At 40.0% G+C, this 27,856-nt stretch overlaps 1 protein-coding gene across 1 annotated transcript; it reads right to left on the reverse strand.

The window, feature by feature from the left end:
• LOC110502821 (annexin A4) lies at nucleotides 1–27,855 on the reverse strand. Its single transcript, XM_021581143.3, has 15 exons — nucleotides 27,543–27,855; nucleotides 22,025–22,346; nucleotides 21,858–21,889; nucleotides 21,388–21,576; nucleotides 21,065–21,152; nucleotides 20,688–20,782; nucleotides 19,012–19,125; nucleotides 18,362–18,452; nucleotides 17,509–17,588; nucleotides 16,274–16,330; nucleotides 7,489–7,582; nucleotides 6,942–7,037; nucleotides 6,654–6,712; nucleotides 1,570–1,692; nucleotides 1–1,368 (listed from the first exon to the last, which is right to left on the reverse strand). Exons 2-15 carry the CDS (start codon nucleotides 22,335–22,337, stop codon nucleotides 1,309–1,311), a joined length of 1,491 nt encoding a protein of 496 aa, XP_021436818.2. The 5' UTR covers nucleotides 22,338–22,346; nucleotides 27,543–27,855; the 3' UTR covers nucleotides 1–1,308.
• Between the last annotated feature and the right edge of the window lies 1 nt (nucleotide 27,856).

Here is a 27,856-nt window from a genome sequence, read left to right on the forward strand (position 1 = left end):
TGAGTCAGTCAAAATATTTTAATTGACACGAAGGATGCCGTTATAAGCCTGTAGATGAACATTACAACAATAAAATTATTATAAACGTTAGTTTGTACATATAAAGGCAGCACTTTTGGGCCATTGTGACAAGTAACAAAAGTGGTATTAATATAATAGCTATATACCGAGCCAGAATTGATAATTTTCCAGTTACCATGTCTCAGTGGATCCATTGCCAATTTCACTTGTGTATAAAACCTGCTCTCTACTGGCATAACATTTTACTACATGTATACCGGTTATAGATACCTATGTAATGAATAAATGTTTCACTTTTGGCAAACATTTGCACAATTACTTACATTCAAATTATGGTAAAAATGGCAATGAAAGATTACATGAGAAACAAATATTGACTTGTGTGGAACTAAATAGCTTTCAAAATAGATGGTATAACATTGAAAGAGTTTGCATGCCATGGCGGGTTTTGGGTCTGCAGCATAAAAGGCAACATTGTGTTTATATCTGGGAAACAAGCAATGGAAAATTACCAACATTAATAAAAGGTGTCACTAACAGAGACAAATTGGGGGAAAAATGTGTCGTGATATTTCATTATTATTGGCTTTCATTCTAAATGTAACAAGGTGCTAATTTGCATAGAATATAGTAGTAGTCAGCAATACAACTCTAGGATACAACGTTTTGTATATCTTAAGTATCTAAATCTCATACAATATTTGCACGTGTTTACACAAAGACTTTAACATCCAGAAATATGAATATATATTTAGTTTTTGGCAGAAAGCTAATCATTTGTAAATTATAGTACTGTATTTTAGTATACAATGATACTATCCTGATAACATGAAATATGATTACACATATCATGATAAAAAAAAACATTTGAAAATGCAGTGGTGTAAAGTACTTAAGTAAAAATACTTTTTCTATTACGGGATCTTTACTTTTAATCAAGTGTGACAATTGGGGACTTTTTCCACCACTGTGAAAATGTATCAAGACTACACAATAACTGATTGCATATGCAGCAAAGAAAATATTTATCTTGCATATATCGTTTAGTACATTATGTTGTGTGTGTTAGCAGTTAGTAATGAAATGTTGCATTGGAGTGTGAGACACAAGTAAGGCTAAAATAACGACATGCATCACAGGTTGATATAGGATCGTGTCTGGCACATTCTTATGGACTAGCACACTCATAGAAATAGAACGGCCATAGCACCTCTGAATTGAAATATTCTCATTCTAATTCTATGACTTCACTGTCCTGGTTGATGTAGACGATGTCTTAATTTCCCTCTAATCACTTCCACCACACAGCTTCAGCAGCATCTTCTTGTAGTCACCAGAGGTATCACCCTATCAGATGGTGAGAAAAAAAAAAGTATTAAATGCATCATTCTCCATTAGATAAACCAAGAAATGAATATAATTTACTTGTGAATTATTATTCATTCATTTTCATAATTTTGGCAGCAATCCATCTCCATAGCATAAAATCAATGGATTGATTCCAATAAAATAATTTTAGCATAGTGATTATTTGTGTAAGGTACATACAGAGATGGCGGTGTACAGTGATTTCCCATAGGTCTGCTGATACACCTGTCTGATGTCCAGCATGTCCACCTCAGAGCGAGTCACCATGACCCGAATCAGAGTCCTGTCCTTGGTCCCAGCCCCCTGGGAACACATAGTACAGAGTCAATACTAAATATGAATTAAAGGATTTATATCACAAAGAGGGGTTAAGGCGTCAGTATGCTTCAGTTCGGCTGGCGCCAAGCCAAACTCGGCTAGGCGAACCGAATGAGTGAGCTCACAAACTCCCTTAAAAGACATTCGCTTGAAAAATGTGAAAAAAATCGACAATAGTACCGTTTGTCCATTTTGAGACACCGTAGCCAGTATACACTTCAAAATAGTCAGAATTAATCCAAGATGACTCAAGAAATCTGTCTATGATTTTGATATTTCTGGAATTTTATATTTAACTAAGATATTTGGTGCAGTATTTATCAGTGAAAATATGTGCATGAAAACGAGTCATCTCTCATTAAATGACAACAAAGACTTTATTGAAGAATCCCTACTGTTAACCAATCACCAACAAAGGGGCATAGACTTCAGCTACTGACTTTGGCTACCAACTTCGGCTTGCCTCGAGAAAACAAAATGTGCCCGAAGAGTTGAAAAAAAACCTTACCGAAGTCCAAAACTTCACAAAATGTCATCATAATATCAGCATAATATAAGCATGAACTCTTCAGTCAACACAGTAGGTGCCATCCCATGAACTAGCCTAAAAACATAACTTGTTGTCTCAATCACCCCTATTACTAGCCTGTTCAACCTCTCGTATCTTCTGATCCCAAAGATTGGAAAGCTGCCGCGGTCATCCCCCTCTTCAAAGGGGGAGACACTCTAGACCCAAACTGTTACAGACCAATATCTATCCTACCCTGCCTTTCTAAAGTCACCGACCATTTCGAATCCCACCGTACCTTCTCCGCTATGCAATCTGGTTTCCGAGCTGGTCATGGGTGCACCTCAGCCACGCTCAAGGTTCTAAACAATATCATAACTGCCATCGATAAAAGATAATACTGTGCAGCCATCTTCATCGACCTGGCCAAGGCTTTCGACTCGTGTCAATCACTGCATTCTTATCGGCAGACTCAACAGCCTTGATTTCTCAAATGACTGCCTCGTCTGGTTCACCAACTACTTCTCAGTTAGAGTTCAGTGTGTCAAATCGGAGAGCCTGTTGTCTGGAGCTCTGGAAGTCTCTATGGGGTGCCACAGGGTTCAATTCTCGGGCCAACTCTTTTCTCTGCATACATCAATGATGTTGCTCTTGCAGCTGGTGATTCTCTGATCCACCTCTACGCAGACGACACCATTCTGTATACTTCTGGCCCTTCTTTGGACACTGTGTTAACAAACCTCCAGACGAGATTCAATGCCATACAACACTCCTCCTGTGGCCTCCAACTGCTCTTAAATGCAAGTAAAACTAAATGCATGCTCTTCAACCGATCGCTGCCCGCAATCGCCCGCCTGTCTAGCATCACTACTCTGGATGGCTCTGACTATATTTGGACAACTACAACTACAAATACCTAGGTGTCTAGTTAGACTGTAAACTCTCCTTCCAGACTCACATTAAGCATCTCCAAAATTAAATCTAGAATCGGCTTCCTATTTCGCAACAAAGCATCCTTCACTCATGCTGCCAAACATACCCTTGTAAAACTATCCTACCGATCCTTGACTTCGGCAATGTAATTTACAAGATAGCCTCCAACACTCTACTCAGCAAATTGGATGTCGTCTATCACAGTGCCATCCGTTTTGTCACCAAAGACCCATATACTACCCACCACTGCGACCTGTATGCTCTTGTTGGCTGGCCCTCGCTTCATTTTCGTCGCCAAACCCACTGGCTCCAGGTCATCTATAAGGGTCTTTGCTAGGTAAAGCCCTGCCTTATCTCAGCTCACTGGTCACCATTGCAGCACCCAACCGTAGCACATGCTTCAGCAGGTATATTTCACCAGTCATCCCCAAAGCCAACACTTCCTTTGGCCGCCTTTCCTTCCAGTACTCTACTGCCAATGACTGGAACGAATTGCAAAAATCACTGAAGCTGGAGTCTTATATCTCCCTCACTAACTTTAAGCATCAGCTGTCAGAGCAGCTTACGGATCATTGCACCTGTACACAGCCCATCTGTAAATAGCCCACCCAACTACCTCATCCCCATATTGTTTTTTTTTTTTTTTTTTTTTGCTCCTTTGCATCCTAGAATCTCTACTTGCACATTAAATCTTGCACATCTATCACTCCAGTGTTTAACTGATAAATTTTTATTATTTCGCCACTATGGCCTATTTATTGCCTTACCTCCCTAATCTTACTACATTTGCACACACTGTATATAGATTTTTCTATTGTGTTATGGACTGTACGTTTGTTTATCCCATGTGTAACTCTGATGTTTGTGTCGCACTGCTTTGCTTTATCTTGGCCAGGTCGCAGTTGTAAATGAGAACTTGTTATCAACTGGCCTACCTGGTTAAATAAAGGTGAAATAAAAAATAAAAATCTTTAAAAATCACTACGGCGTCTAAATGTGTGTGTGTGTGTGTTAGTGCTTTTTGAGTTTGGTTCGATTATTAAAAAATAATCACGTTTTTTTATTTCGGTTTCGATTATTTGGGTTGAATGCTGTAACACACAATACTTTTTTTTAAAGGGTCCCATGATGGTAGTCACTGCCCATTACTACCGATCGCTTTTTAAGCATATTTTCTTTACTAAAATATTACATTTGTGTATATTACATTTGTTTTATTTGACTGCTGCCTATGCGGTCTGACAAAAATCACTGTTTTGTAGTTCTTCAAAGTAAATAAGGCATAATTTTATGACTGCTGAATACCAACTATTAAATCACTTAGATCATATATTTTCAGGTAGAGATACACTACATGAGCAAAAGTACGTGGACACCTGCTCATCGAACATCTCATTCCAAAATCATGGGCATTAATATGGAGTTGGTCCCCCCCTTTGCTGCTATAACATTCTCCATTCTTCTGGGAAGGCTTTCCACTAGATGTTGGAACATTGCTGTGGGGACTTGCTTATTCAGCCACAAGAGCATTAGTGAGGTCGAGAACTGATGTTGGGTGATTAGGCCTGGCTCGCAATCGGTGTTCCAATTGATCCCAAAGGTGTTTGATGGGGTTGAGGTCAGGGCTCTGTGCAGGCCAAACCGGTCATGCTGGAGGATGTTGCAGGCAGCAGAATGTTCTCCACGGCGTCTCCAGACTCTGTCACGTCTGTCACATGTGCTCTGTGTAAACCTGCTTTCATCTGTGAAGAGCACAAGGCGCCAGTGGCGAATTTGCCAATCTTGGTGTTCTCTGGCAAATGCCAAACGTCCTGCACGGTGTTGGGCTGTAAGCACAACCCCCACCTGTGGACGTCGGGCCCTCATACCACCCTCATGGAGTCTGTTTCTGACCGTTTGAGCAAACACATGCACATTTGTGGCCTGCTGGAAGTCATTTTGCAGGGCTCTGGCAGTGCTCCTCCTGCTCCTCCTTGCACAAAGGCGGAGGTAGCGGTCCTGCTGCTGGGTTGTTGTCCTCCTACGGCCTCCTCCATGTCTCCTGATGTACTGGCCTGTCTCCTGGTAGCGCCTCCATGCTCTGGACACTACACTGACAAACACAGCAAACCTTCTTGCCACAGCTCGCATTGATGTGTCATCCTGGATGAGCTGCACTACCTGAGCCACTTGTGTGGGTTGTAGACTCCGTCTCATGCTACCACTAGAGTGAAAGCACCGCCAGCATTCAAAAGTGACCAAAACATCAGCCAGGAAGCATAGGAACTGAGAAGTGGTCTGTGGTCACCACCTGCAGAACCACTCCTTTATTGGGGGTGTCTTGCTAATTGCCTATAATTTCCACCTGTTGTCTATTCCATTTGCACAACAGCATATGAAATGTATTGTCAATCAGTGTTGCTTCCTAAGTGGACAGTTTGATTTCACAGAAGTGTGATTGACTTGGATTGCATTGTGTTGTTTAAGTGTTCCCTTTATTTTTTTTGAGCAGTGTATTTCCCTTCACTGGATCTAAGGGGCCTAACCCGAACCATGAAAAACAGCCACAGGCCATTATATTCCTCCTCCACCAAACTTTACAGTTGCCACTATGCATTGGGGCAGGTAGCGTTCTCCTGGCATCCGCCAAACCCAGATTCGTCCGTCGGACTGCCAGATGATGAAACGTGATTCAACACTCCAGAGAACCCGTTTCCACTGCTCCAGAGTCCAATGGTGGCGAGCTTTAAACCAGCCGACCCTTGACATTGCACATCGTGATCTTAGGCTTGTGTGTGGCTACTCGGCCATGGAAACCCATTTCACAAAGCTCCCGACTAACAGTTATTGTGCTGAAGTTGCTTCCAGCGGCAGTTTGGAACTCAGTGGTGAGTGTTGCAACCGAGGACAGACAATTTTTATGCGCTATGTGCTTTAGCACTCAACGGTCCCGTTCTGTGAGCTTGTGTGGCCTACCACTTCGCTGCTGAGCCTTTGTTGCTCCTAGACATTTCCACTTCACAATAACAGCAGTTACAGTTGACTGGGGCAGATCTAGCAGGACAGACATTTTACGAACTGACTTGTTGGAAAGGTGGCATCCTATGACGGTCCACGCTGAAAGTCACAGAGCTCTTCAGTAAGTCCATTCTGCTGCCAATGTTTGTCTATGGAGATTGCATGGCTGCGTGCTCAATTTGATACACCTGACAGCAACGAGTGTGGCTGAAATAGCAGAATCCACTCATTTGAAGGAGCGTCAACAACTCCCCATTACATCGCACAGTTCAGGCTGGATCTGATTTATCTCTAGAAAAACAGAAGATAAAAACGAAATAAAATAGAATTCAAATAATTGAACCCTGTCAATTAGTTGTTGGTTAATAGCTCAGCACTAGTGTGTGTGTGAAAATATGTCTAAGACACTATAGTGATAGTGACTACAAACAATGTCTCATGGCGGCTACCCGTAAACACGGTTGAAGAACATTTCCATCAGCGGAGTGAGAAACAGTTATTTCCTTACCGCCATGGCCTTGTGAAGCCTCTCTGCAAAGTATTCAGGAGTATTCCTGATGCATTTCACTGCAACACAACAAGACAAGGCTTTACTTCATAGAGTTGAGACATGACTAACCTTCATACTGGCTTAGTCCCAAGTGGCAACCCATTCCTCCTTTAGAGCCCTATGTAGACACTGTGCATATCAAAACAAACCAAATCAGTGTGATACTGAATCATATGATTTTCAACACTCATTAGTCAACAGGAATTTCAGATCCAAAAAGTGCTAGATGGTTATTTCTGAACTTACCAACAGCCACCATGCCGTCCTCCACGTCTCCAGACATCTCCCTGCAGATGCTCTTCACGATGTCTCTGCCACACATCTGTTGGTACTCATGGAACACTAGCAGAAACAATGGCAAGGGTTGTAATAACATGTAATACGGTTGTTATAGCCATAGGCAGGGTGGTTATAATGTAGGCAGGGTTGTTATAAACATGTAATAAGGTAGTCATAATATACTACTGAGCCATGGCTGTTATAACCATGGGCAGGGTTGTAATAACATGTAATACGTCATATACGTCATATGATTTTTATAACCACTTAGTATATAATATACTAATATACTAATGAGCCATGGGCAGGGTTGTTATGACATTGGAACAACCAGTTAACATACATTAATATAGTGAATAAAATGTTTGTATAAATAGTGTTGAGATAATAGACATAGAAAAACAGGATATGAGGAAACAACCTCACTCAATATCTGAAAGGTTACAACCCTGTCGGCCAGAACAGTGAACTGACTTGGTAATATAAACACAGATACTGCAGGATGGGTAGCTACCTGCTCTCAGGTGGGGTTTGCTCCTGGCACACAGTATGGCGTTGAACTGGGACTCATCCGTCCCCACTTTGTTCTCCCCGGCAGCATACAGTTTCTAAACACACAACACAACAGGATCAGTTTCTAACACCCAACATAACAGGATCAGTTTCTAAACACACAACACAACAGGATCAGTTTCTAAACACACAACATAACAGGATCAGTTTCTAACACAAAACATAACAGGATCAGTTTCTAAACACACAACATAACAGGATCAGTTTCTAAACACACAACATAACATGATCAGTTTCTAAACACACAACACAACAGGATCAGTTTCTAACACACAACATAACAGGATCAGTTTCTAAACACACAACATAACAGGATCAGTTTCTAAACACATAACATAACATGATCAGTTTCTAACACACAACATAACAGGATCAGTTTCTAAACACACAACATAACAGGATCAGTTTCTAAACACACAACATAACATGATCAGTTTCTAACACACAACATAACAGGATCAGTTTCTAAACACACAACATAACAGGATCAGTTTCTAAACACACAACATAACATGATCAGTTTCTAACACACAACATAACAGGATCAGTTTCTAAACACACAACATAACAGGATCAGTTTCTAACACACAACATAACAGGATCAGTTTCTAAACACACAACACAACAGGATCAGTTTCTAAACACACAACACAACAGGATCAGTTTCTAACACACAACATAACAGGATCAGTTTCTAAACACACAACATAACAGGATCAGTTTCTAAACACACAACATAACAGGATCAGTTTCTAAACACACAACATAACAGGATCAGTTTCTAACACACAACATAACAGGATCAGTTTCTAACACACAACATAACATGATCAGTTTCTAACACACAACATAACATGATCAGTTTCTAAACACACAACATAACATGATCAGTTTCTAACACACAACATAACAGGATCAATTTCTAAACACACAACATGATCAGTTTCTAACACACAAAATAACATGATCAGTTTCTAACACACAACATAACAGGATCAATTTCTAAACACACAACATGATCAGTTTCTAACACACAAAATAACATGATCAGCTTCTAACACACAACATAACAGGATCAGTTTCTAAACACACAACTTGATCAGTTTCTAACACACAACATGATCAGTTTCTAACACACAACATGTTCAGTTTCTAACACACAACATGTTCAGTTTCTAACACACAACACAACAGGATCAGTTTCTAACACACAAAATAACATGATCAGTTTCTAACACACAACATAACAGGATCAGTTTCTAACACACAACATAACAGGATCAGTTTCTAACACGACATAACAGGATGAGTTTCTAACACACACAACATAACAGGATCAGTTTCTAACACACAACATAACAGGATCAGTTTCTAACGCACAACAGGATCAGTTTCTAACACACAACATAACAGGATCAGTTTCTAACGCACAACAGGATCAGTTTCTAACACACAACATAACAGGATCAGTTTCTAACACACAACATAACAGGATCAGTTTCTAACACACAAAATAACATTATCAGCTTCTAACACACAACATAACAGGATCAGTTTCTAAACACACAACATGATCAGTTTCTAACACACAACATGTTCAGTTTCTAACACACAACATAACAGTATCAGTTTCTAACACACAACATAACAGGATCAGTTTCTAACGCACAACAGGATCAGTTTCTAACGCACAACATAACAGGATCAATTTCTAACACACAACATAACAGGATCAGCTTCTAAAACACAACATAACAGGATCAGTTTCTAAACACATAACATAACATGATCAGTTTCTAACACACAACATAACAGGATCAGTTTCTAAACACACAACATAACAGGATCAGTTTCTAAACACACAACATAACAGGATCAGTTTCTAAACACATAACATAACATGATCAGTTTCTAACACACAACATAACAGGATCAGTTTCTAAACACACAACATAACAGGATCAGTTTCTAAACACACAACATAACATGATCAGTTTCTAACACACAACATAACAGGATCAGTTTCTAAACACACAACATAACAGGATCAGTTTCTAAACACACAACATAACAGGATCAGTTTCTAAACACACAACATAACATGATCAGTTTCTAACACACAACATAACAGGATCAGTTTCTAAACACACAACATAACAGGATCAGTTTCTAACACACAACATAACAGGATCAGTTTCTAAACACACAACACAACAGGATCAGTTTCTAAACACACAACACAACAGGATCAGTTTCTAACACACAACATAACAGGATCAGTTTCTAAACACACAACATAACAGGATCAGTTTCTAAACACACAACATAACAGGATCAGTTTCTAAACACACAACATAACAGGATCAGTTTCTAACACACAACATAACAGGATCAGTTTCTAACACACAACATAACATGATCAGTTTCTAACACACAACATAACATGATCAGTTTCTAAACACACAACATAACATGATCAGTTTCTAACACACAACATAACAGGATCAATTTCTAAACACACAACATGATCAGTTTCTAACACACAAAATAACATGATCAGTTTCTAACACACAACATAACAGGATCAATTTCTAAACACACAACATGATCAGTTTCTAACACACAAAATAACATGATCAGCTTCTAACACACAACATAACAGGATCAGTTTCTAAACACACAACTTGATCAGTTTCTAACACACAACATGATCAGTTTCTAACACACAACATGTTCAGTTTCTAACACACAACATGTTCAGTTTCTAACACACAACACAACAGGATCAGTTTCTAACACACAAAATAACATGATCAGTTTCTAACACACAACATAACAGGATCAGTTTCTAACACACAACATAACAGGATCAGTTTCTAACACGACATAACAGGATGAGTTTCTAACACACACAACATAACAGGATCAGTTTCTAACACACAACATAACAGGATCAGTTTCTAACGCACAACAGGATCAGTTTCTAACACACAACATAACAGGATCAGTTTCTAACGCACAACAGGATCAGTTTCTAACACACAACATAACAGGATCAGTTTCTAACACACAACATAACAGGATCAGTTTCTAACACACAAAATAACATTATCAGCTTCTAACACACAACATAACAGGATCAGTTTCTAAACACACAACATGATCAGTTTCTAACACACAACATGTTCAGTTTCTAACACACAACATAACAGTATCAGTTTCTAACACACAACATAACAGGATCAGTTTCTAACGCACAACAGGATCAGTTTCTAACGCACAACATAACAGGATCAATTTCTAACACACAACATAACAGGATCAGCTTCTAAAACACAACATAACAGGATCAGTTTCTAACACACAACATAACAGGATCAGTTTCTAACACACAAAATAACATGATCAGTTTCTAACACACAACAGGATCAGTTTCTAACACACAAAATAACATGATCAGTTTCTAACACACAACAGGATCAGTTTCTAACACACAAAATAACATGATCCGTTTCTAACACACAACATAACAGGATCAATTTCTAAACACACAACATGATCAGTTTCTAACACACAAAATAACATGATCAGTTTCTAACACACAACATAACAGGATCAATTTCTAAACACACAACATGATCAGTTTCTAACACACAAAATAACATGATCAGCTTCTAACACACAACATAACAGGATCAGTTTCTAAACACACAACTTGATCAGTTTCTAACACACAACATGATCAGTTTCTAACACACAACATGTTCAGTTTCTAACACACAACATGTTCAGTTTCTAACACACAACACAACAGGATCAGTTTCTAACACACAAAATAACATGATCAGTTTCTAACACACAACATAACAGGATCAGTTTCTAACACACAACATAACAGGATCAGTTTCTAACACGACATAACAGGATGAGTTTCTAACACACACAACATAACAGGATCAGTTTCTAACACACAACATAACAGGATCAGTTTCTAACGCACAACAGGATCAGTTTCTAACACACAACATAACAGGATCAGTTTCTAACGCACAACAGGATCAGTTTCTAACACACAACATAACAGGATCAGTTTCTAACACACAACATAACAGGATCAGTTTCTAACACACAAAATAACATTATCAGCTTCTAACACACAACATAACAGGATCAGTTTCTAAACACACAACATGATCAGTTTCTAACACACAACATGTTCAGTTTCTAACACACAACATAACAGTATCAGTTTCTAACACACAACATAACAGGATCAGTTTCTAACGCACAACAGGATCAGTTTCTAACGCACAACATAACAGGATCAATTTCTAACACACAACATAACAGGATCAGCTTCTAAAACACAACATAACAGGATCAGTTTCTAACACACAACATAACAGGATCAGTTTCTAACACACAAAATAACATGATCAGTTTCTAACACACAACAGGATCAGTTTCTAACACACAAAATAACATGATCAGTTTCTAACACACAACAGGATCAGTTTCTAACACACAAAATAACATGATCCGTTTCTAACACACAACATAACAGGATCAATTTCTAAACACACAACATGATCAGTTTCTAACACAACATAACATGATCAGTTTCTAACGCACAACATAACAGGATCAGTTTCTAACACACAACATAACAGGATCAGTTTCTAAACACACAACATGATCAGTTTCTAACACAACATAACATGATCAGTTTCTAACACACAACAGGATCAGTTTCTAACACACAAAATAACATGATCAGTTTCTAACACACAACATAACAGGATCAATTTCTAAACACACAACATGATCAGTTTCTAACACAACATAACATGATCAGTTTCTAACACACAAAATAACATGATCAGTTTCTAACACACAACATAACAGGATCAATTTCTAAACACACAACATGATCAGTTTCTAACACACAAAATAACATGATCAGTTTCTAACACACAACATAACAGGATCAGTTTCTAAACACACAACATAACATGATCAGTTTCTAACACACAACATAACAGGATCAATTTCTAAACACACAACATGATCAGTTTCTAACACACAAAATAACATGATCAGTTTCTAACACACAACATAACAGGATCAGTTTCTAAACACACAACATAACATGATCAGTTTCTAAACACACAACATAACAGGATCAGTTTCTAAACACACAACATAACATGATCAGTTTCTAACACACAACATAACATGATCAGTTTCTAACACACAACATAACCCATTTCTAACACACAACATAACAGGATCAGTTTCTAACACACAACATAACCCATTTCTAACACACAACATAACAGGATCAGTTTCTAAACACACAACATAACAGGATCAGTTTCTAAACACACAACATAACATGATCAGTTTCTAACACACAACATAACAGGATCAGTTTCTAACACACAACATAACCCATTTCTAACACACAACATAACCAGTTTCTAACACACAACATAACCCATTTCTAACACACAACATAACCAGTTTCTAAACACACAACATAACAGGATCAGTTTCTAACACACAACATAACATCATCAGCTTCTAACACACAACATAACATGATCAGTTTCTAACACACAACATGATCAGTTTCTAACACACAACATAACATTATCAGTTTCTAACACAGAACATAACATTATCAGTTTCTAACACACAACTGCTTTTAAACGCTAGTAAAACTAAATGCATGCTTTTCAACCCATCGCTGCCCGCACCTGCCCGCCGGACCAGCATCACTACTCTGGACGGTTCTGATTTAGAATATGTGGACAACTACAAATACCTAGGTGTCTGGATAAACTGTAAACTCTCCTTACAGACCCACATCAAACATCTCCAATACAAAATTAAATCTAGAATCGGCTTCCTATTTCGCAACAAAGCATCCTTCACTCACGCTGCCAAACTTATCCTCGTAAAACTGACTATCCTAACGATCCTCGACGATGTCATTTACAAAATATCCTCCAACACTCTACTCAGCAAATTGAATGCAGTCTATCACAGTGCCATCCGTTTTGTCACCAAAGCCCCATATACCACCCACCATTACGACCTGTATGCTCTCGTCGGCTGGCCCTCGCTGCATATTCGTCGCCAGACCCACTGGCTCCAGGTCATCTAAGTCTTTGCTAGGTAAAGCCTTGCCTTATCTCAGCTCACTGGTCAAGATAACACCCACCCACCCGTAGCACGCGCTCCAGCAGGTACAGTGCCTTGCGAAAGTATTCGGCCCCCTTGAACTTTGCGACCTTTTGCCACATTTCAGGCTTCAAACAAAGATATAAAACTGTATTTTTTTGTGAAGAATCAACAACAAGTGGGACACAATCATGAAGTGGAACGACATTTATTGGATATTTCAAACTTTTTGAACAAATCAAAAACTGAAAAATTGGGCGTGCAAAATTATTCAGCCCCCTTAAGTTAATACTTTGTAGCGCCACCTTTTGCTGCGATTACAGCTGTAAGTCGCTTGGGGTATGTCTCTATCAGTTTTGCACATCGAGAGACTGAATTTTTTTCCCATTCCTCCTTGCAAAACAGCTCGAGCTCAGTGAGGTTGGATGGAGAGCATTTGTGAACAGCAGTTTTCAGTTCTTTCCACAGATTCTCGATTGGATTCAGGTCTGGACTTTGACTTGGCCATTCTAACACCTGGATATGTTTATTTTTGAACCATTCCATTGTAGATTTTGCTTTATGTTTTGGATCAATGTCTTGTTGGAAGACAAATCTCCGTCCCAGTCTCAGGTCTTTTGCAGACTCCATCAGGTTTTCTTCCAGAATGGTCCTGTATTTGGCTCCATCCATCTTCCCATCAATTTTAACCATCTTCCCTGTCCCTGCTGAAGAAAAGCAGGCCCAAACCATGATGCTGCCACCACCATGTTTGACAGTGGGGATGGTGTGTTCAGCTGTGTTGCTTTTACGCTAAACATAACGTTTTGCATTGTTGCCAAAAAGTTCAATTTTGGTTTCATCTGACCAGAGCACCTTCTTCCACATGTTTGATGTGTCTCCCAGGTGGCTTGTGGCAAACTTTAAACGACACTTTTTATGGATATCTTTAAGAAATGGCTTTCTTCTTGCCACTCTTCCATAAAGGCCAGATTTGTGCAATATACGACTGATTGTTGTCCTATGGACAGAGTCTCCCACCTCAGCTGTAGATCTCTGCAGTTCATCCAGAGTGATCATGGGCCTCTTGGCTGCATCTCTGATCAGTCTTCTCCTTGTATGAGCTGAAAGTTTAGAAGGACGGCCAGGTCTTGGTAGATTTGCAGTGGTCTGATACTCCTTCCATTTCAATATTATCGCTTGCACAGTGCTCCTTGGGATGTTTAAAGCTTGGGAAATCTTTTTGTATCCAAATCCGGCTTTAAACTTCTTCACAACAGTATCTCGGACCTGCCTGGTGTGTTCCTTGTTCTTCATGATGCTCTCTGCGCTTTTAACGGACCTCTGAGACTATCACAGTGCAGGTGCATTTATACGGAGACTTGGTTACACACAGGTGGATTGTATTTATCATCATTAGTTATTTAGGTCAACATTGGATCATTCAGAGATCCTCACTGAACTTCTGGAGAGAGTTTGCTGCACTGAAAGTAAAGGGGCTGAATAATTTTGCACGCCCTATTTTTCAGTTTTTGATTTGTTAAAAACGTTTGAAATATCCAATAAATGTCGTTCCACTTCATGATTGTGTCCCACTTGTTGTTGATTCCCCCCAAAAAATACAGTTTTATATCTATGTTTGAAGCCTGAAATGTGGCAAAAGGTCGCAAAGTTCAAGGGGGCCGAATACTTTCGCAAGGTACTGTATATCTCACTGGTCATCCCCAAAGCCAACACCTCTTTGGCTGCCTTTCCTTCCAATTCTCTGCTGCAAATGACTGGAACTAATTGCAAAAAAATCACTGAAGCTGGAGACTTATATTTCCCTCACTAACTTTAAACATCAGCTATCTGAGCAGCTAAACGATCGCTGCAGCTGTACATAGCCCATCTGTAAATAGCCCATCCAATCTACCTACCTCATCCCCATATTGTTATTATTAACTTTTTTGCACAACAGTATTTCTACTTGCACATCATCATCTGCACATCTATCACTCCAGTGTTCATTTGCTAAATTGTAATTACTTCGCTACTATGGCCTATTTATTGCCTTACCTCCTCACGCCATTTGCACACACTGTATAAAGACTTTCTTTTTTTATGTTGTGTATTGACTGTATGTTTGTTTATTCCATGTGTAAGTCTGTGTTGTTGTTTGTGTCGCACTGCTTTGCTTTATCTTGGCCAGGTCGCAGTTGTAAATGAGAACTTGTTCTCAACTGGCCTACCCGGTTAAATAATGGTGAAATAAAAAAATCTAAAATTAACAATAAACAACATGATCAGTTTCTAACGCACAACATGATCAGTATCTAACACAAAATAACTATCAGTAGAAGCATGAAATGCTTGTCTAACTCTTTGGAATCATATATCATATCTTTGGAATCATATCGGCTATACATGCTTCCTTAAGTAAAGTTTCAGATCAGAAATTAAACAAATAATGTCCAATTTCTTATAAGCCTACTGGGTATATAAGCACTATTGTGACATCACAAAGATCTTTAAAACTATTTAAATGCTATTATATTAACAGAACAAGAAACAGTGATCACCTGAGCATCCTGTTTGGCCATGTTGATGTCCACTTGTTCCCTCTCGTCTCGATTTCCCTTCAAACAGGAAGCAAAAAAATGGTTTTACTACAAAAGAAATGGATGCGTCCCAAATGGCATCTTATTCCCTATATAGTGCACTGCTTTTGACCAGTGCCTGGGAGGCAGACGATATTATTCCACGGGAGGAAAAAAAATCTGGAAACCCTTACAAACTATGAACAGTGGAATACTCGTAGCTTGGAAGGAATTTGAGGCATGGAAACTCAACTTCTCCTCCACCAATTTCAGTAATTGCTTCCATAAATCTTCCAGGGTATCTTAATGGGCTGGGTCCTAAATTACACCCTATTCCATTTATAGTGCACTACTTTTGACCAGGCCCATACGGTTCTTGTCAAAAGTAGTGCACTATATAGGGAATAGGTTACAGTTTTGGGATGCATACATTGCTTCTTGAAAAATCCAGACCCAGCCGCATCAAAAGTTTTGGGCACATATTCGCAGTAGAAAGGGGTTTGTTTACATTGAAATGGATACGATCATTCAACTTCAAATACAGCTCCTGCAAGTTAACAAACAAGTAATCAGATGGTCATCGTCTACAACATTGCAGATGTCATTGGAGGACTGATTACGTAGCAAGCCAGCGAGGCAAGGTAACATATCCCAAATGGAGCTAGGTAAAGCCAGAATAATAATAACTTGTTGAACATAGCTATAGCCATCAGTCTTGTGTGTTTTCATGGTCATCACTCACACACTACTACGTTTGTCAATGTCCCAACATCAGTGTATAGCTAGCTATCTGCTACAGGACTTTTGCTGTGAGCATATGTGTGCACCACTACAATATGACATTTGCTTGTAAACAAAAAATGGCTCTATAATAGGCTCTACTTCCTGACTCAGGAAGAGGCTATAGTAGATGTTTATCTTGAGAGGAAAATAGCAGTTTCATACAAATTTGGTTTCCCCGAGTCTTTTTCGCTTGTTCACTTCATTAAAATAATATAACATTTCAGAAATTGTTAGCACAAATTAAAGATATGTCTAATTTGTAGCCATTAGATAGCCAGTTTGAAGTGCAAGAGCACCGACTTTGTTGAGTATTAGGTTGTCATCATGAATCAGCTTTAGCCTTCACTGTCAAAGATGTTACGCAATGATAGCGATTAACAACACATCAATAACATAACAAAAACCCATCGATAACATATCAATAAAAAAGTTACCTGACAGAGTGAGACGAGGAGCCTACGGAAGTGTCCTGAGGTGTCGTTACTGATGGAATCCTCCAGGGTCTTACCATACTCTGAAACAAACAGCATTTCAATACATAGTCTTAAACTAACGCCATTTCAGTCAGTTACTCTGAAACACACAGGGCAGGTGTCTAGTCTCCTTACTTTTTCCAATCTTTACTAATGCCATGCCACTGGCATACAGATGACTCAACACTATACATGTCAGCTACTACAGTGACTGAAATGACTGCAACATATAACAAAGAGCTGCAGTTAGTTTCAGAGTGGGTGGCAAATAATAAGTTAGTCCTAAATATTAATAAAACTAAAAGCATTGTATTTGGGACAAATCATTCACTAAACCTCAACTAAATCATGTTGAAATTGAGCAAGTTGAGGTGACTAAACTGTTTGGAATAACCCTGGATTGTAAACTGTCATCAAAACATATTGATACATAAGATGGGGAGAAGTCTATCCATAATAAAGAGCTGCTCTGCCTTTTTAACAACACTATCAACAAGGCAGGTCCTACAGGTCCTAGTTTTGTTGCACCTGGATTACTGTTCAGTCATGTGGTCAGTTGCCACAAACACACACACACACACACAATAACATACGCACTATACACACGCGTACACATGGATTTTGTACTGAAGATATGTGGTAGTGGTGGAGTAGGTGTGTTGTGAAATCTGTGAATGTATTGTAATGTTTTTAAATTGTATAAACTGCCTTAACTCTGCTGGACCCCAGGAAGAGTAGCTGCTGCCTTGGCATTTTAGCTACTGTTGCCTTGGCAGCAGCTAATGGGGATCCATAATAAATACACAGCTCTTACCATGTTTGTAAATTTGATTGATTTCTCTGATTTCTGCATTGGAGCGAGATGACAGGATCTCAATCAGACATGCTTCATCAGTACCTGCACCCTGAGAACAAACCAGCCAGGGTTAAGTATACAGTAACTATATAAATGCTATGTGTATGAGTTCCAGAAATGATCTAGAAGACAATAATAACACCTAGCCAGGTGCAATAAAGTAATACTTATTCTCTACAGCTACAGTGAATCATCACATAGTTCACCATATAGTTTGTGGTTCAAGACAAGAATACATCATGGCCCAAGTAATACTTGTTCTCTACAAGCTACAGTAAGTAGCTAAATCTTGTTCACCAGATAGTAAGATGGGTGATTCCTCAGGCCTCAACATACCTGATTTTGTCTGTCTTTAAAGGAGCTTTCTGTTTCATACTGAAATGACTCAGAAAAGAGGCCTAATATAAAGAGTGGAATAACCTGGGTGGTGTTCAGTAGGCACGAAACAAAAGAAAACGGTCCATAACGGACTGAAATAGGGAGGTAATATCAGAACTTGTCCAATAAAAAGCGTGTTTCTGTTTTGTTTCAAAATGTTATCCTACATTTTGCTCTAATGAACATGAACCTGGTATAGTCTAAGAGTAAACAAAAGAACCCGTTCAAACCGATATGGCTTCTTTGAGTTCAGATGCATCGAACTTGGCTGGTGTCTGCAACATGGCAATAGCCAGCTTCTCAAAACTCCCAGTCAGCTCAGACTTTAGATCGTGGAATAAATCCTGTGAAATAGAAGATTGTGTAAGAGGTCACTCAACATACAGTAAATCTGTGCCCCAAATGTGCTGCTGCTCCACCCTATTCCCTATATAGCGCACTACTTTCAACCAGGGCTCATAGGGGAATAAGGTGCCATTTGAGACTGTGGTGCAAATTAAATATTAATTACATACTATACTGTTTAATTAGACACAGTGTCTCCCGACCCCTCCTGTCTCAGCCTCCAGTATTTATGCTGCAATAGTTTATGTGTCAGGGGGCTAGGGTCAGTCTGTTATATCTGGAGTATTTCTCCTGTCTTATCCGGTGTCCTGTGTGAATTGAAGTATTCTCTCTCTCTCTGTCTCTCTCTCCGTGTCTCTCTTTCTGTGTCTCTCTTTCTGTGTCTCTCTTTCCGTGTCTCTCTTTCCGTGTCTCTCTTTCTGTGTCTCTCTCTCTCGCTCTTTCCCCCTCCCTCTCTCTCCCTCCCTGTGCCCTAGGACCATGCCTCAGGACTACCTGGCCTGATGACACCTTGCGGTCCCCAGTCCACCTGGTTGTGCTGGTGCTCCAGTTTCAACTGTTCTGCCTGCGGCTATGGAACCCTGACCTGTTCACCGGACGTGCTACCTGTCCCAGACCTGCTGTTTTAAACTCTCTAGAGACAGCAGGAGTGGTAGAGATACACTGAATGATCGGCAATGAAAAGCCAACTGACATTTACTCCTGAGGTGCTGACCCATTGCACCATCTACAACCACTGTGATTATTATTATTTGACCCTGCTGGTCATCTATGAACATCTTGGCCATGTTCTTTTATAATCTCCACCCGGCACAGCCAGAAGAGGACTGGCCACCCCTCATAGCCTGGTTCATCTCTAGGTTCTGGCCTTTATAGGGAGTTTTTCCTAGCCACCGTGCTTCTACACCTGCATTGCTTGCTGTTTGGGGTTTTAAGCTGGGTTTCTGTACAGCACTTTGTGGCATCAGCTGATGTAAGGGCTTTATAAATAGATTTGATTGACATACTATGCTGTTTTACTTAAGATAAGTGTCTATTGTTATATGTTAGTATTTTTACTGATACAGGCTTGTCGTGTGACTTAGTCATAAATCTTGGCATACAGATAAGAGCCGTTCGGGTGAGACCTCAATATGTCAAATCCTGTTTTCACAATCTACAGGAACTTAGATGTGTGAAAACAAGCAGGAAGGAACAGACAGTTGATGTTGCCACCATTATCTGAACAGACAAGCTAAATCTGCTTTTACACACCATGTTCCGTCCCTGTTTCCATCTGCTAAACTGCCACGTAGACAAAATAGGTGGTCGTTTTTCTAGAAGGGAGAGAACTCTGTTCATTGGACTTTCCTAACGACGCACTGAGTGGTTGTTATTGATTGCTTCATTTTTGCAAATGTTATAATAAAGTTGTTTTGAAGAATATAGTCTCGCTCTCCTTTTGGTTAGAATTACCACTACAGGGCGCAGACATAGATGAACACTACATGGAAGTTAAACTAACAGCAACAATAGCAGACAATAGAAGAAACCATAGCCATTAATCTAGTATAAACCTCACCTTCCCATAAGTGGTTTTGTAGGCTGCAACCATTGGAACCCTCTGCTTGCTGGTGCGGCTTCCAAGAAGCTCAATTATAGCGGACTCATCCGTGCCTGTTGAAAATAATATATTATTAGCATTATTAGCAGTTTAACTGGTAGTAGATGGAATGTGTATCACTAAATAGTGTGCTCTTAATTGTATAATATTCTACATATGCATCTAGCCATTGAAGATTTATAGAATATAATAAAATAACTTTTTTTCCCCAGAAGGAACTTCAGTTATGTAATGTGCATCTCTAAATAAAGTGTTATTAGAATTTGACTGAATCTCATCAAATCCTTCATACATCTATCCATGATAGTGAATGTCTATAATGATGAACTACTGACCAAAGCCCTTCATGGCCTTGCGGAGGACTTCCACATCCCTCAGAGGGTCAGCACCTGGGTGGTCCTTTATCGCACCCCTGTAGCCTCTCTAATGACAAATAGAAACAAGTACTGAAAATGAAGCAAGGAAATACTGAAACAAGGAAATACTGAAACAAGGAAATACAGAAACAAGGAAATATAGAAACAAGGAAATATAGAAACAAGGAAATACTGAAACAAGGAAATACTTTGTAACGTATATTAGGAAAAAGCTATGTAAATACAGGTTAATGGTTTCAGTCCACATGACACAAACTGAAAAAGAAACAAGAGATTCTCACATTGATGGCAGGTGAATGGGGAGTAGCCGGAGCACCACCTCCGTATCCTGGCATGGAGGGGTTGGGTGCCGGGGCTCCTCCAGGGTAGCCAGGCATGGGCTGCTGTCCTGGGGCAGGGCCTCCTGGGTACCCCTGGGGTGGACATGGAGCAGGACCGCCTGGGTATCCCTGGGGCATACCTCCGCCTGGCTGGAATGGGGAAAAGGAGGTGATTAGCTGGTATCACATTACTGGCTCTGGTTATGTCCCAAATGGCACCCTATTCCCTAAATAGTGCACTACTTTTGACCAGGGCCCATAGGAATGAGGAGCCATTTGGGACATAATGACATGGTAACAGACTCCATACATGTTACAGGGTGTGTAGATCAGGTCGTAAATAGAACCCGCTGATTTAGAGCCGTACAATATGTTGGTAGTTACTTGGTTCTTAGTTAGCTACTTGATTCAAGATAATAAGTCATATTTACCATTCCACCAACAGGGGCTCCACCCCAACCACCTAGAGAATGAAGAGACAACAAGTGAGTGATGTAGCATGATTTTAATGAACAGGATAACTCCAAACCAGAGCAAGCACACTTTTGCACTACCATGAAAACAAAATACTAATGTAACCCCAAAATAATAGCCTTACCTTGTGCTGGAGGAATGGAAGGATAGCCTCCGGCCTGCTGGGGAGGGTAGCCCCCTGCCTGGGGGGGGTAGCCGCCGGCTTGGGTTGGGTAGCCGCCGGCCTGGGGTGGGTAGCCACCGGCCTGGGGTGGGTAGCCTCCTGCTTGGGGGGGATATGCACCCGGTTGTGGGGGGTAGCCAGCTGCCTGGGGAGGGTAACCACCAGCCTGGGGAGGGTAGCCACCTGCCTGGGGAGAGTAGCCACCTACCTGTGGAGGGTAGCCACCTGCCTGGGGAGGGTAGCCACCGGAGGGAGGGTAACCTGGATAACTCATCTTTAGGACCTGAAAGAAAGGAAGCATGAGAAGGTGAGGCATAAGTATTTATAAAAAAATATATATATGTACACAGTTGAACTCTGGACCACCTATACTCCACACAGAGATGCATACAAAGCTCTCCCTCGCCCTCCATTTGGCAAATCTGACCATAATTCTATCCTCCTGATTCCTGCTTACAAGCAAAAATTAAACCAGGAAGCATCGCTGACTAGATCAATAAAAAAGTGGTCAGATGACGTAGATGCTAAACTACAGGACTGTTTTGCTATCACAGACTGGAACATGTTCCAGGATTCCTCCAATGGCATTCAGGAGTACACCACATCAGTCATTGGCTTCATCAATAAGTGCATCGATGACGTCTTCCCCACAGTGGCTGTACGTACCATACCCCAACCAGAAACCAGGGATTACATGCAGCATCCACACTGAGCTAAAGGCTAGAGCTGCCTATTTCAAGGAGCGGGACTCTAACCCGGAAGCTTATAAGAAATCCCGCTATGCCCTCCGACGAACCATCAAACAGGCAAAGCATCAATACAGGACTAAGATCCAGGCACAACCTCAAACCATCATTAAATTTGCCGATAACACAACAGTGGTAGGCCTGACCACCGACAACAACGAGACAGCCTATAGGGAGGTCAGAGACCTGGCCGTGTGGTGCAAGGACAACAACCTCTCCTTCAATGTGATCAAGATAAAGGAGATGACTGTGGACTACAGGAAAAAGAGGACTGAGCATGGCCACATTCTCATCGACGGGGCGGCAGTGGAGCAGGTTGAGAGCTTCAAGTTCCTTGGTGTCCACATCACCAACAAACTAACATGGTCCAAGCACACCATGACAGTTGTGAAGCAGGCACGACAAAACCTATTCCCCTCAGGAGACTGAAAAGATTTAGCATGGGTCCTCAGATCCTCAAAAGGTTTTACAGCTGCACCATCCGGAGCTTCCTGACTGGTTGCATGACTGCCTGGTATGGCAACTGCTCGACCTTCGACCGCAAGGCACTACAGAGGGTAGTGCGAATGACCCAGTACATCACTGGGGCCAAGCTTCCTGCCATCCAGAACCTCTATACCAGGCGGTGTCAGAGGAAGGCCCTGAAAAATGTCAAAGACTCCAGCCACCCTAGTCATAGACTGTTCTCTCTGCTACCACACGGCAAGCGGTACCGGAGCACCATGTCTAGGTCCAAGAGGCATCTAAACAGCTTCTACCCCCCATAAGACTCCTGAACATCTAGTCAAATGGCTACCGAAACCATTCACATCTCCCCCCCCCCCCCCCCCTCCCCACCACTACCACTCTTTGTTGTCATCTATGCATAGTCACCTTAATTAACTCTACCTACATGTACATACTGCCTCAACTAACCGGTACCCCCGCACATTGTACCGGCACCCCCCTGTACATATTGTTATTTTTTCTTTTTACTTCTCCTCGTTAATTACTTGTTACTTTTATTCTTATCCATATTTTTTTTTAACTGCACTGTCGGTTAGGGGCTCGTAAGTAAGCATTTCATTGTTGTATTCGGCGCATATGACTAATAAAATTTGATTTCTCTTTTTTTGAACTGCCAGTTTTTTTGTTTTCTTCATGGTGTCAGATGACAAAGGGATATTGCATGCGTCTTACCTCATTTTTATACCCTACTGAAACAGAAAGTGATGTAATGCCTCAATATAGTTCCTTAATTAAGACTTAGATAAACTTAAATAAGTGGAATTTAATTACTGGTTTCATTTTGGAAAATGTTATTTACAAAAATATTTAAGGGTGCCACTAATTGTGAAACCTTGATTTAGAGGACAATGATTTTTAATAAAATCAATAAATGATTTTAAGTGGGTTCCATTGAAAAATGTATAAAGTACAGTATTTCTCAAATGTTGGTATTTTGAGTTTCTCTCTATAATTATATTGTATATATTTAAAGTATTGCTTGTGCATTGCCAGTCAGGGGTTCCAGTAATGTTGGAGCTCACTGAATATAAAATACATTCAGGTCCAAAATTATTGGGACCTTTGATACAGACGTCCAAACAATACTGAATGAAATAAATAATTGCAATATTGCATGCAAAAAAAATGGGAAATTATATTTTATACTAATACAATTTCTCAGAGAAATACATTTTAATCTGTAATCAAAGAGGTAAAAATTATTGGTACCCCTGTTTTCAATTCTAAGGCATCCTCCCCTTGCGAGGATAACAACATTGAGCCTTTTTCTAAAATGTTTAAAGAGATTGGAGAACCATTGGGTCGGATCTTAGGCCATTACATAATCTTGTCAGATCCTTGATATCCTTCATCTGCGCTTATGGACTGCTCTCTTCAATTCAAATCACAGTTTTTCAATGGAGTTCAAGTCTGGAGACTGAGATGGCCATTGCAAAATGGTTGATTTTGTGGTCAGTTACCCATTTCTTTATGGATTTTGATGTGTGCTTGGATTTATTGTCTTGCTAGAAGATCCACTTGAGGCCAAGTTTCAGCCTCCTGGCAGAGGCAACCAAGTTTTTGGCTAAAATGTCCTGGTACTTGTTAGAGTTCATGATGCCGTTGACCTTAAGAAGGACCCCAGGACCAGTAGAAGCTAAACAGACCCATAATATCAAAGGTCCACTACAATATTTTACAATGCTATTGCCTGGCACTTGGATTGGAACTGGTAGTAAGGTAAGATGACAAAAAAGTAGAGCTCTTTGGCCTGGATGCATATGCAGAAAAGTACCTCTCACCTACTGTAAAATATGGTGGTGGATCTTTGATGTTATGGTTATTTGTATTGCTTCCACTGGTTCTGGGGCACTTGTTATGGTCAACACATCCAGGAACATACATAGGAGGTACCGGGAAGACATTTAAATCTACTTTCACCCCTGGGTAAGTTTCTCAAAACCAAGTGAAATCGCAAAAGAAGTGTCTGGACACTTCTACAACATACCATTTAAAGCCAAAATACAGATTTAGTTTAAAAAAAGAGAAAAGTTAAAGGATGAGTTAAGCATACACAGACATTTCCATGTGACAAGATTTCCAGGCATTGGATTATTACATAAGAAAAAGCTCATTGTTTTGAGCAACTCCTACTTCCCCTTAGAATTGCCAAGTTAAATAAAGGTTAAATGGGATAAAAAAAAAAGTTTGAGTCTTCCTTCCTTTCCAAAACACACTGTAAGGACAATGACATTACGTACCTTGCCTAAAGGATCAGAGGAAGCATAATTACTGGGGAAAATAGCTGACCAAATATTCTATTCAAAGAATAAAACTGCTAATTTTATTCAGAGTATAAAGATTTGTAAAGCCATAGTTCACTAAATATACTCAAATTATAATAGAGAAGTAAAAGTTTCACAGGCAAATGGAGACTCGATGTGCCTCGCATAGGCTACATGGAGTAGTTGAGATGAATGATATGACTCCGGGATCAAATGAACAAACAGTAGACACTATTACAGACTCTTGACCAGTTTACCAGTATTCCACTACCATGACTTGATGTGAAGCCGGGGTATACCACAATAAACATAAACTGCCTTGCAGGTTTCTGGTTTCATGGCCTGTAATCGCAAAGTGGTGCACTAGGTTCAGTTTTGCCTTTTAAATCATAATTAATACAAGGGAGACCTGTACTTACATCAGCACTCCTAATTTGAGACACTCCCTGGACTGGATAACCCCGAAAGAGCAACATAACCAGTGATATATGGAGGGGCGATTGGGTGTTCCCCACCCCCTCCCCTCTGACACGTCACACGTTCCGGTGTCTCAGTTAGGCTGCATTTCATTTTTTAATGGCAGTTTGATCGCAGGGGAGTCACTAGTAATGTCTACAGTTTTCAGTTAGATTATTTGTTTCAAGTGTATTATTCTAAATAAATCTCTGCCAAAATGCATCATCTCTCCCATGTCTTATTCGACGAGTAGTTGTTCTGAAATGTTTATTTGCTTGCCTACATTTTACTCATTCCTCTATGTTTAATATAACACACATACATTCATTATTAATTTCGGTTGCCTGTTAAATTGGTTCTATAGAAAGTATTTGACTCTGATGTGTGCCACAGAAAGTATTTGACTCTAGACACAAAATTAAGGAATTAGAAGTGGGGGAGAATTTCAGCAGGCAAGAAAATAAAATGAAATGAAACGCAACGTGATCATTGACAGCAGCCTTGAAGGACACAAATAAAAAATACTTTCTGCTAAGATCAGTGAAATGTAGGCGACACTGACAACGGAGTGAAGAGCAGAAATCTCAACTAGCAAGCAAGTCGCAGCAATGAAGAATTGAGTGTGCGCGTTCACGCGAAGGGTGAGAGAATTCTGGCAGGGGGCGATTTTCGGCACAACACTGGGATCTCAGTCGTATCTACCCTAAACACAGATTAATCTGAAAAAACAGGCCGGGAGGCGGGCCCAGTACAGGCCTAATGCAAAGTTTAAGAATGAAAGTCATTGCTAGAGAACTAGCTTCGAACACACGACAATGTGTCTGTCAAGGCTTGATTCTTCGATTTGAACACAACAAAATAACGAAATAAAACCATAAAGCAAATCATTTCATAAAACAACATACTTTCGGCTACATCAGACTAGAATGGTTGCTACGATGTAACCTTCCAGCCAATCAGAATAGTCTGTGTTGTCTCATGTTTCATGTGTTCATTTATCCGCTGAATAATAAATATATGTATGATACACTGAGGTTGTTACATAATATTACAATGTAGCCATCCAATAAATATCACATTGTAGCCCAGTAGCCTACGCGTCCCGAGTTGAGACAAAATGGCAGTTTGAGATTAAACTATTGCCTCTATTGCGTAGGTCTAATTAGAAAACCTGGTCGATCTGCCAAGTAGGTTCATGTAGAAGAGGAAAAATATGACAAAAAGTGTAGCGATTAAACAAGTGGCAATAACTAAATCCAGGATCGTTAATAAATAAGAGCGTTTTCAAAGGGCATTGATGGGCTGGGTGTTGAAACGAGATGCTGACATGGGAAATGCTTTGCTCTGACAGAAAATATACAGAATAGCTAAATAAAGCCAGTCAGAAGATTAAACCTGCCCACAATTCTAGAAGCACATTTCGAGAAATAGTCGAGTTCACTTGGATCGGTACAAAAGCTAACATTTAAGAATATAACCCTATAAAATCAAAATAACTTGTCTTACTTGGTTTTGACGGCGGGGCCGTTGAAGGGGAGAGATTCAGGAAGTAGTATGGGTGGGTCAGTGTATTTGTTGTGCTTTTTATTTTTGATCATTATAGACACAGATCTGTGTTTGCAAACATTGCCGCAGGAGGGTGATGCTCGGAAATTGGTGGCAGAACACGGCGGAGTTCTTGTAAAACGCCAGCTAAAAAAGCCTATATTTATGTTACTTATGTGTGCATTTCACACTACTTTTGGATTACAATTGGATTTTAAGGCTCGTATGAATGTCCTGCTTAATATAATGTCTGTGTCATCATCGCAAATCAACTG

The sequence above is a fragment of the Oncorhynchus mykiss genome, chromosome 23 (assembly GCF_057628025.1).
Source record: "Oncorhynchus mykiss isolate SJ-2025 chromosome 23, ASM5762802v1, whole genome shotgun sequence".
Taxonomy (NCBI): domain Eukaryota; kingdom Metazoa; phylum Chordata; class Actinopteri; order Salmoniformes; family Salmonidae; genus Oncorhynchus; species Oncorhynchus mykiss.